This window comes from Saimiri boliviensis, chromosome 18, assembly GCF_048565385.1.
Source record: "Saimiri boliviensis isolate mSaiBol1 chromosome 18, mSaiBol1.pri, whole genome shotgun sequence".
In the NCBI taxonomy this organism is placed as follows: domain Eukaryota; kingdom Metazoa; phylum Chordata; class Mammalia; order Primates; family Cebidae; genus Saimiri; species Saimiri boliviensis.
Genome location: NC_133466.1, coordinates 14,127,944 through 14,140,035, shown reverse-complemented (window position 1 = coordinate 14,140,035; position 12,092 = coordinate 14,127,944). Strand labels below are relative to the sequence as shown.

The window sequence follows — 12,092 nt, the reverse complement described above, 5'->3', positions numbered from 1 at the left end:
AGGCACCCGCCACCATGCCCAGCTAATTTTTATATTTTTAGTAGAGATGGAGTTTCACCATGTTGGTCAGGATGGACTCAATCTCTTGACCTAGTGATCCACCCAACTTGGTCTTCCAAAGTGCTGGGATTATAGGCATGAGCCACCGCGCCTGGACCCTACCTTCATGCTTATAACTGTGGGCTAAACAATGAGTGCTCATGGACATAAAAATGGCAACAACAGACACTGGGGACTACTAGAAGGGGAAGGAGGTGGGGGACAAGGGCTGTAAAACTAACTGCTGGGTACTAGGCTTACCACCTAGGTGATCGGATCAATAGTACCCCAAACCGCAGCATCATGCCATATCCTCCGGTAACAAACTTGCACGTGTGACCCTTGAATCTAAAAGTTCAAATTATTTAAAAACTTTTTTTAAACAAAAAAGCCTAGAAAAAGGGCTTTTGTACAAAGCCAAGAGAAGAATGATGCAGAGATCACACATCAGAAGCATTCTTGTTTAAACGATAATTCATTTCATATGTCAAAATCTATCAAGACAATAACTTAAGGAGTTCTGACCACGCGCCATGCCTCACACACTAACTCCATGAGACAACCATGATCTCCACTTTACAAATACAGGCAAGAGGCTAAAGAGAAAGTGCTTTTCTAAGTTCAGAAAACCAGTACGCGCATAGCTGGGATTTGAACCCAGGTCTCGCGGGCTCTAGAGCCAAAGTTCTTCCCACTATACTACAATGCCTCCCAGGCCAGCACTCACTGGAACACAGGGTATGAAAGCAAAGGGAACCTACCCTCTCAGGTCAGTCAAAGGTTCAAATCCAAAATGTATAATAAAAATCTAAAAACAAATAGATGTGTCAAATGCCCATGTAGAATTTTTAAATTATTACTCCATCTTGAAATGAAAACCAATTTTGAGCCAAGGTCAGTAACACAAAACGTGGCTGTCAGCACTAAAGAGAAGTCTTGATGGTTATCTAAACTTGCCCGCAGCTCTGACCACACAGCCATTTGTCCAGAAACAATTTTATTCAGGCAGGTAGAAAAGAGAGGCCAGTTTATTCTCTTTATTTGCTCGGGGCATTTGAGAGGTCAGCATAAGACTTGCGACTCAGGAGCCTGAAAAAACAGTTTGCTGTACCAGAATGCCAAGGAGTGTGGCGGACAGGAACGAGGACAGGACAGCTTGGATCCTCTTCAACACCTTAATTTGATGCAACTTCTACCAAATGCATATGTCAAGGGCATAACTCGATATGGTTTTGGTGTCGTACCTTAGAAATGTTTCATACAAATAAATTTACAAATTAGAATAGATCAGTTGGCCCAGCACAGTGGCTGATGCCTGTAATCCCAGCACTTTGGGAGGCCAAGGTGGGCGGATTTCCTGAGGTCAGGAGTTCGAGACCAGTCTGGCCAACACAGTGAAACCTTGTCTCTACTAAAAATACAAAAAAAAAAAAAAAAAAGGCTGGGCGTAGTGGCATTTGCCTGTAATCCCAGCTACTCAGAAGGCTGCAGCAGGGGAATTGCTTGAACCAGGGAGATGGAAGTTGCAGTGAACCAAGATTGCACCACTGCACCCAGCCTGGGTAACAGACTCTGTCTCAAAAAAAAAGAAGAAATCAGTTATACTACTTTTTCATTCAGAAAATAGCCACCCAAACTCTAAATATTAAATTATTAAATTCAATAAGGTTTACAATATATATCATAACACCACAGAATGTTCAGTGAAACATTATCAACTATATTCATTTCAACCTAGTAGGAGCATTATTTTTTAAAACTTTAGGAGCCAAACTCTTCCTCCAGGTGGCAGCATATAACTGTGTGTTCTAATCATTTCCACAGGATCTCGTGGGAATAGAGCTTTGCGCATAATCTTCCCTGTTTTTTTTCATAATAGTTTTTCCTAGTTTTCTTTGGAATTAGTGTGAATGTCGCTGTGTCTTCTGCTGATCTCAGACAATAATTCAGTATCATATAGACAGGCCCCCTGGCCACACATCCTTAGACTGGTTACACTAAAGCCAGGTTTAGGGAACACCGCTAAAATAGATAAAATTTCAAGAAGGATTTGTCCTTTAAAATATATAAGTGCAGGCCGGGCGCGGTGGCTCACGCCTGTAATGCCAGCACTTTGGGAGGCCGAGGCAGGTGGATCACAAGGTCAACAGATCGAGACCATCCTGGTCAACAAGGTGAAACCCCCGTCTCTACTAAAAATACAAATATTAGCTGGGCATGGTGGCGCGTGCCTGTAATCCCAGCTACTCAGGAGACTGAGGTAGGAGAATTGCCTGAACCCAGGAGGCGGAGGTTGTGGTGAGCCGAGATAGCGCCATTGCACTCCAGCCTGGGTAACAAGAGTAAAACTCCGTCTCAAAAAAAAAAAAAAATATATATATATATATATATAAAAGTGCAACCACAATATTTGGAACTAGAAATTTTGAAATTCAGTAGTTTTATACACAAATGAATTTAACAATGAAATATCTCACATATTCCCTGTCTTTTTTTTTTTTTTTTCCTAACCCTAACCCTTCCCTTTCTTTTATTAAATCGATAATGTTGCAAATTTCAGTTTTCAAAAACTGGTTGAGATCATCAGATTTGCTTTGCTTACCTAGGCTCTCGGATTCTCACAAAATCATGATCATTTCCTTCTCTGTCTCCTTTGGATGGCTTGATCTGAGCCACCATCAGGCTCTTGCATGACAATGGCTCCCTACAGCTGCCTTATGGCCCCTGCCTGCTCATCTTCTCATACGCTGTGGGCCACTCACCTGCCACAGTTAGCCCTTCAAAACAGATGTCAAACAATGCCCTTTCTCTCTGGGGTTTCCTATGGCACTTAAACTCTACATGGCCTGTCCTTTTTCCCTCCTCCCCTCATCTCATCTCCTGGATCCCCCGTTTCGCGCCCTCCCCACCCATCCTCCTCACACACGTGTTAAGCCACCCTCCACCACAGCCACCCTCCAGCTGCCTGGGCCTTAGCCAGCTTTGTTGTCTCAGCCTAGAACACTTTTTTTCGTTTTCTGAGACAGAGTCTCGCTTGGCCATCCAGGCTGGAGTGCAGTAGTGTGATCTCGGCTCCCTGCAACCTCCACCTCCTGAGTTCAAGTGATTCTCCTGCCTCAGCTTCCAGAGTATCTGGAGCTGCAGGCATGTGTCGCCACAGCTGGCTGATTTTTGTATTTTTAGTAGAGACGGGGTTTCACCATGTTGGCCAGGCTGGTCTTGAACACCTGACCTCAGGGGATCCGCCTCCCTCAGCCTCCCAAAGTGCTGGAATTTTGGGATTACAGGCATGAGCCACCAGGCCTGGCCAGCCAAACACCTGTCTGCAAAATACCTCTATGAGTCTACTCCCTCACTTCACACACCTCCGCGTTCAAACATCACATCTCAAACAAAATCCATAAAATAAAATAAAATTAAAATAAATTAAAAAGCAATAAGACCTGCTGCAGTTGCGCCATCTCCCTCTCTCTACTTGCCCCAGCCTCTTGCCTTTCCAGGCCTTGAACATTCCCTGACATGTTACACATTTGCATGTATTTTTATCTGTTTTCTGCAAACTTGAATACAGGTTGCACCAGGAGCAGAATTCTTTTGGTGTATCCCCAGTGCCTAGAACAGCTAGAATAGTGCCAGGCATGCAAATGCTAAATAAGTATTTGCTAGATGACAGCTGGGTGTGGTGATGGGCACCTGTAATCTCAGCTACTTGGGAGGCTGCAGGAGGAGAATCGTTTGAACCCAGGAGGCAGAGGTTACAGTGAGCCAAGATCGTGCCACTGCACTCCAGCCTAGGCGACAGAGACTGTATTTCTTTTTTTTTGGAGACGGAGTTTCGCTCTTGTTACCCAGGCGAGACTGTATTTCAAAACAATAAAATAAAAAATATTTGCTGGATGAGTGAATAAACTAACCAGTGTTTCTGCAAACTTTATTTCTACCTGTCACTTTTTAGAAATGCATTTAGTGTGGGTTTTTGAAAAGAGCTTCCACAGACTACAAGCAATCGTTCTGTGGACTGGACCCAACAAACAAGTCATCAAGAAAAAATAGCCAAACGGGTGTCACTTACATTAAAAACACAACCAGCAAAGCAGGGAAATCAGTGGCTAACTATTCCTGAGTATTCATAAGCAGGAGAATCCCCCGACCGCCAAAATAAACACACTCGACCCTCCAAAAAGATCTTTAAAAAAATATAACGCACACTTTTGCTAATAACTATTGGCCTTACCACTAAAGACTGACGAAACAATGGCATAGAATAAGATATTTTCGGAGAGTCATACACGAGTGAGTCATTTCTAAGGAACTGGCTTGCAACACTTGAAAGCTTCCCATGTCCATCAAAATCAAAATGGACGTGAGCTGGGGAAACCAATTCCCTGTGTGTGGTCTGATGCTTATTCAGTAAGGGACAAGACACTGAATACCTGCAGACTCTCAAAAAGCATCCAGGAATGCTGTTCAGAAACCCCTGTCTCAGAATGACGCTACACCCGCTTAATGGCCTAACGCAGAGATTCAAAACCAGGGATCCATGAATCGAGTTTAAGTGGTCTGTGAACGTGGATGATGAAAACCAGTGATATCTTTATATTCACAAACCTTAAACTGAAAAATCAGCATTTCCTTTTATCATAAATGAATGTAGGTAACAAACGTAGTAAGGGTAGCAGTGCCTGTGACTCCGTCACAAATAGAAAGCACAGTTATTTTCGTATCATGTTTTAGCTGCTGTTCATGTCTCAAAACATTATTTATGCTCATTGCTACTTCAGAACAGTGGTAGCTATTACACCTACTGCTAGGTCTTGTAATTTAATGGCCTGGCTATTAGGTCTACGTCTAGCTATTAAGTCTTATAATTTAATGAGCTAATAAATAAGAACATAAATTATAATTTAAAAAATATTGTTGAGAACTATTTCAATATATTTAGGGCACAGGTAAGCCTATGTATTCTATTTTATGCAATTGAAAATATCATTCTGAGAAGGGGTCTGGAGGCTCTACCGGGCTACCAAGAGTATCTAAAGGACAAAACAGTTAAGAAGCTTGGTCAAAACAGGGGTATTGTAAGACTGTGGCATTTGCATCCTTAGAGATCTATCGCCTGGAGACCTTTTGCGACAGGCCAAGAAATAATACCATGGTCTCTCTGTACTTTAGATTCTTTCGCAATACATATACGGCTGTATGCATACAAAAACTGTAGATCCAAACAGACTAAGCTTGGCACACCTTAGTGTCCTATGTTGGAGGCGACCACACAATGGCCAAGGCTTAAAAATAATGAACGAGGGCCAGGGGCAGTGGCTCATGTCTGTAACCCCAGCACTATGGGAGGCCGAGGAGGGTGGACCACAAGGTCATGAGATCGAGACCAGTCTGGCCAACATGGTGAAACCCCATCTCTACTAAAAGCACAAAAATTCGCCGGGCATGGTGGCACGTGTCTGTAGTCCCAGCTACTTGAGAGGCTGAGGCAGGAGAATCACTTAAACCTGGGAGGTGGAGGTTGCAGTGAGACAAGATTGCACCACTGCATTCTAGCCAGGTGACAGAGTGAGACTCTAGCTCAAAAAAAAAAAAAAAAAAAAAAAGAGTCCAAATAATTTCAAAAGCTATGTCTGAAGTCCCTACACCACTTATGTGTAAAATATGAGGAACATGGAAACTGGTTAGGTATGATCCCTATAATTCAGGATGCAAAATATTCATTAACCTCAAGATACAAAATATATAATCTAATAATTCTTCCAGTGTCAGCAGGAAAGCACTTCCCTTTTTTAAGTAAGATAAAAGGGTTTTCTTTCCTCTACTCATACAGCACCAAGATTGGCCTTTTCCCCAGGCCAGAGAATGAACACATCAGCCCTCTCTGTCAAATATACTGAACACAGAACAGTTACTGATTAAAGTGATAGTTGAAAAAGGGCTCATTATTTTGATCATCTTGTATTGCATAACATGCTAAGAGTGTTACAACAGCACACCCTCTCTTGTATTTCCTTAAAAGCCCTTAAAGGGGCACGAGGTAACTTTTTAGGATAACAGAAGTGTTCCAAAGCATGATTGTAGCAGTGGAAACAAGACTGTATACATTTGTCAAAACTCATTGGATTTTGTCCTTAAAGTTGGCGTGGGTTTTATTAAATGCAAAGTATGCCTCAATAAAGTTGACTAAAAACACACTTTCCTACTCATTTTTAAATCATGCTTCCCTTTTCCAAAAAGAGAATACTACTCGGGTTTAAATGCTGAGTTCCGCTTTCTGTGGTGAAACTCTGAAGTCACTGTTATTCACACATCCATGGCAAGCAGAGCCCCCAGAGGGATGACTAAGTACAGACAGAGCATAAGGAACTCCAAAATAGAGGCGCCTCGCTCCCAAAATGTTTCTTTCCTGGACTGACAATGCACCACTCTGCTAAAGAGCAAAGAGCGTCTCACTGGCTTATTGCAATAATAACCATTGTAATTTACCAAGTAAGCGTATTATCTCTAATCTTTGTAAAATCCTAGAAATTAGGTATTAGCCTCTCACGTTTTTTTCTTGGCCAGTTCCATACGATGAGTAAGCAGGTCTGATTCAGAATCCAAATCCCATAAGTATGTCCAATCTCAAATATACGTAAATGTCCCCTAGAAGGTCTATAAATACAGTTCCAAAAGACTAGGAAGTAGATGGCAGCTTTTTTCACCCAACAAGATTTGACCCAGCAGTTTCAACATGTCTACGGATGTCACCCAAAATTAGAATTAGCACTGTTTTCCGTAACCACAGCCAGCTGATCTTTAAGTCACCAACTTTAAATAAAAGACTAGCTGTGTGTGATGACTCATGCCTGTAATTCCAGCACTTTGGGAGGCTGAAGTGGGAGGATCACTTGAGCCCAGGAGTTCAAGACCAGCCTGGGCAACAAAGGAAATTCCTGTCTCTACAAAAATAAAAATGCAAAATAAAAGTTCATCAGCCATGGTGATGCATGCCTGCGGTTCCAGTTACTCAGGAGGCTGGCACAGGAGAATAGCTTAAGCCCAGTAGTTTAAGGTTGCAGTGAGCTACTATCATCACACTGTACTCCAGCCTGGGTGACAGATGAGATCCTGTCTCTGAACAACCAAATAAAATACTAAAATAAAATAAAAGATTGTCAGTGTAAGGGAAGCTAGTATTATAATAATGACTAAAATTCTATCTAAGAGATAGTTCCGGATTTTGATTTTTCACGATAGCATAGCACTGCTTCTTGCATCAACAAAGGTGGCCATTCCACTCTGGAAATACTGAGCTAACTAAGGCCATCTCCACCAGCTTAAGGGTTCTGACTGAAGCTCATTTATTTTTGAGCTCGTTCCACTCCACCAACTACAATTAACACAAGAACACATCTAATTTGAAAATAATCTCCCACAAAATGTGTTTGGACAACAGTCGTTGACATTACCAGCTCATAGATGTCTTCCTCGGGCTGTGGGACATAGTGCTGCATTTTGTTTTCTATTAAAAACTTCAGACGCAGGTAATGAGCAGAATGATCCAGTTGATGTGTCTGGGCACAAAAAAAAAAAAAAAGAAAGAAAGAAAATGCCTGTTCAATAGTAAATAGGCATAATTAGTTCTCCACCAACATATTATGTATTCCCAAGACAAACAGAGATTTTTTTTTTTTTTTTTTGAGAAGGAGTTTCATTCTTGTCACCCAACATGGAGTGCATTAGCGCAATATTGGCTCACCGCAACCTCCGCCTCCTGGGTTCAAGCGATTCTCTTGCCTCAGCTTCCCGAGTAGCTAGGATTACAGGTACCCACCACCATGCCCAGCTGATTTTTTTATTTTTAGGGGAGACAGGGTTTCATCATGTTGACCAGGTTGGTCTCGAACTCCTGACCTCCGGTGATTCACATGCCTTGGCCTCCTGAAGTGTTGGGATTACAGGCGTGAGCCACCATGCCCAGCCCAATAGAGATTTGATACTAAAAGGAGGTATAAGATTTCTACACTTTTTAAAACATTCACATCATGAACACAAACTTTTAAAATAACTTTCATTGAACACATTGGTAACATTCCAAGGATATCTTAGGATTCAATAGAAACAACCAAGTCCCATCTTGACTTCTTATTTGAGTCACTGTGCTCTCTAACACTGGTAAATTTTCAACAAAATACATCAGATCAAAAAGATACTTAAACATAACTTCATACACAGGTGATTAAAGAACAGAGTAACAAGAAAGGCAGGAAAAGACTGGATATTTACAATGAGAGAAAAATGCTGTGCCTGGGCAAAGCTGTTTTTTCAACCACATGGGGACAGTGGGGCAGTTGTTAACAGTTCATTTGCAAGTGAGTCAGTGTGAAGACAAGGCTTTTGGATTTCAGTCTTATTTATATACTCCCCAAGTGAGACTCCCTCTGAGGGCAGTGCTAATAGGCGTGTGTCCAACGATGGAAACACACTGAATGGCTTGCTCAACGAAAACACTTCTAAAATTGAATTTCCAAGGCTTCTCCTTTGATCCAGGATGGGACAATCGGTTTTTTTTTTTTTTTTCTGTCTAAAAATCCTTGAATTAATTTTGAGGAATAAGTACTAATAGACACATGGTTTTATAAATCATTCTCAGTAGACGTCAGGAGGATACAGGGAAAAAAGAAAACGCTCTTCGAAAGTTACATAGCAACATGAAAACATATTGTTAGAGAGAAAATGTTTAAAACAAGTGATTTTTTCAAGCGTCCTTATCTTTTAGAGATAGATCCCGAAGTGCTAACAGATAGAAATGATATCATGTCTGGAATTTGCTTCCAAAATAAATAAGAGTTGGGGGTGCGAATGAGCAAGTGAATAGAGAAAACCGAATTTGATCATTACAGATTCTAGGCGACAGATACATGAGAACGTATTACATTGTTCCCTACTTTTATATAAACTAGAAATTTTTCACAAAATCAATATAAAACCTCTTCAAATTCAAAGCTCTGGGTGAGAATTCCTTCAAAATATATAAAATTAATTTTTAACTGGTTCAGTATTCTTTCTACTTACCCCACCCTCAAAAACAAATTTCTAAAGCCAAACTAACAGCATTCCAATAACTATTCCAGTAAAATATATTAAGTTATATCTAACAAACTCTTAGATACGCCAGACACCATGCATAGCACTGAGAATACAGAAATTAATACAATCTAAACGCAGTCTTCAGAAGCGTCTGCAGCTTCAGGTGAGAGCTATGTAGATGTAGGCAGTGGAGCAGCAGTGGAATAGCATCTTAAATACATACATATGTGCAGACCAGGCGCCATGGCTCACATCTGTAATCCCAGCACTTTGGGAGGCCAAGGCAGGTAAATCATGAGGTCAGGAGTTCAATACCAGCCTGGCCAAGATGGAGAAACCCTTTCTCTACTAAAAATATAAAAATTAGCTGGGCATAGTGTTGGGTGCCTGTAATCCCAGCTACTTGGGAGGCTGAGGCAGAGAAATGCCTGAACCCGGGAGGCGGAGGTTGCAGTGAGCCTAGATTGCGCCACTGCACTCCAGCCTGGGTGACAGAGTGAGACTCTGTCTCAAAAAATAAATAAATAAATAATACATACATACATACATACATACATGCAGGACAGGCAACTTACACTCTTGCAAAAGCACATTTCCAGAAGTGGAATTGAGTTTGCTTTGAACACAGAGCAGAAGGATAAAGTTTTCCATCAGTGATTCCTGGGAACCCCAACCTTTCTCCTCTCCAGAGTAACAGGATAGTTTGCCGCCTGCTGTGTCCGACACAGACGCCATTCACCGAACACGTCCCCAAGCACCTGGCTTTTGTCCTTTCACTGCCTACATTTGAGACCAGAAGCTCAAGGTCCGACAGACTCATGATTGTTGATGTCAAAGATAATAAGTGTGGATGCAAAAGCCCAGGGAAACATAAAACAGGGACTTTTAAAGTGTGCTACCTACTGCCGGATAATCATCAAGACAAACAGCAACAAAATACTAGTATTAAGGTGATGTGATGAGCAATAAAAGTTTTCCTAAGAGAGATCGAAGCTGCAAATGCTTCCCACCTACCTGGGTCCTCACTGAAATCTTTAATTAGAAGCAAACATTTTGGTTCACCATCTGTTTCCGACTGAGGCGGAAGGGAAAGAAATGAAATTTCATGGGTTCTTAGTAACAGGAACAAATCCGCTTGGAAACCTTATCATCATCATTAATAAACACTTTGTGGGCACTCCTTAATGAGACTGCCACTGAAACAGACTGTCTTCCAGAAATCAGACCAAAATAGCAACCTCACCTAAGAAGATTCTGGTTCCTGAAACCTCAGTGTGAGAGACAGTCCACTCTCAGGCACAAATAGCCTAAGGAAGTCCCGGCGTGGACTATGGGGAGCTCCATCATCCCCTAAATGCTACAGTGTTGAAAACATTTATAAATACATGCAGAGAATGTCAAGGCACCTCACCTAAATTGCATAATACATTGCAGAGAATTAAAGAACGATAAATATAGCAATGGTAAAAAGAATGATCCTTCGCTGGGCACGGTGGCTCATGCCTAGAATCCCATCACTTTGGGAGGCCAATGCAGGTGAGCAGCTTGAGGCCAGGAGTTTGAGACCAGCCTGGGTAACATGGTGCAACCCTGTCTCTATCAAAAATACAAAAATCAGCCAGGCATGGTGGGGTATGCCTGTAGACCCAGCTACTTGGGAAGTTGAGGCGGGAGGATATTGCTTGAGCCTGGGAGGTCAAGGCTGCAGTGAATCATGACTGTGCCACTGTACTTCAGCCTGGGGGACAGAGTGAGACCCTGTCTCAAAAAAGGAAATAAATACATAAAAGGAAAAAAAGAGTCTTGCCATCACCCATATTTTTCAACTTCTTTAAGTTACAATAATGTCTTGATAACTTTAAAAAATAAAAATCAGCACAAGCAGCAAACATAAAAATTACAATGATCTTAGTTGTAACCTAAGAACCCTTATTTTGGTCAGTAAATAGTTACTGTCAAAACAGGACATTGGATTATTTTGGTAAAAGTTTCTGAATTACGAGCCCTTGTTAATCATGGCTGGTATAACATAAAAAGAAAATCCTAATGAATTAATTAAATGAGATCATCAGAACTATCAAGAAGAATTTTATGCTCCTGAGATATCTCTTAGTATCAAAGCAAGTCAAACAACTAACCATGTTCACAATACATCTTTGTGCAAAAGAATTTCAAATGTTAATGAATATTTAAACATAGTAATTCTAAATGTGTGGCCTTGCTTTAGACATAAAACATTCAAGTGGAAATTCAAAAGAAACTTCAGACTTGTAAAACATTCAAGGAAAATTCAGTTACGGAAAAATTTAAATGGTATAAATTTGTTTCCCAATGTACACGTACTGAAGTTACTTAGCATTTGATTCATTTTGAGGCAATGCAGCCACAAATTATACCATAAGTATTATGGTACAACAATTTTTAGTTTAGTTGGCATAATTTTTAAAATTAGCATCTTACTCTATTTCAAAGGATGAAACAGCAAAACACAATGTAGATATTTTCAGTAAACAGTTTGCACCAATTAAAATAGATAACATGTCTGAGAATTTACTGCCTGAGATCTCCTAATCCATTATGTTTTGCTCTTCTATTTCTCTTCATATTCTTCCATGTCAGTCAAACTGCTAGGAGACATATAAACATGCAATTACTGTATACAGAAATACAAACACGCAGTCACTGCAGACGGAAATATGAATACACATACACACACACAAAGCGCTATTGTAGAATTTCTAAAGATACTTCCCTCCCCTTCAAAGTAACCTGTCATTGCTTTAAACACCAATGGTTATTAGCATATCCAAAGCCATAGCTGACACAGTAAAAGCATGAAATAAAACTGACACATGGTCATATGTGAATAATATCAGTAAGTATAAATGAATGAAAATATGTTGCAATTATTTTTGTAGTTGTAACGATCAGAATGTATCCAAAACCGACAGGCCAACACGGTTACCTGCTATATTTAG

General features: G+C 40.8%; 1 protein-coding gene across 18 annotated transcripts in view; it reads right to left on the bottom strand.

The window, feature by feature from the left end:
* The window catches only part of TIAM1 (TIAM Rac1 associated GEF 1), a 528,333-nt gene that overhangs the window by 164,109 nt on the left and 352,132 nt on the right, over window positions 1–12,092 (bottom strand). For all 18 annotated transcript variants that reach the window (XR_012514869.1, XR_012514870.1, XR_012514872.1 and 15 more), the window contains one exon: window positions 7,494–7,598. Coding sequence is in view for 9 of the 18 variants with exons in the window: in XM_010338326.3 (XP_010336628.2) it covers window positions 7,494–7,598 (105 nt within the window). In the remaining 9 variants the exon portion in view is untranslated. The remainder of the gene's footprint in view (window positions 1–7,493; window positions 7,599–12,092) is intronic.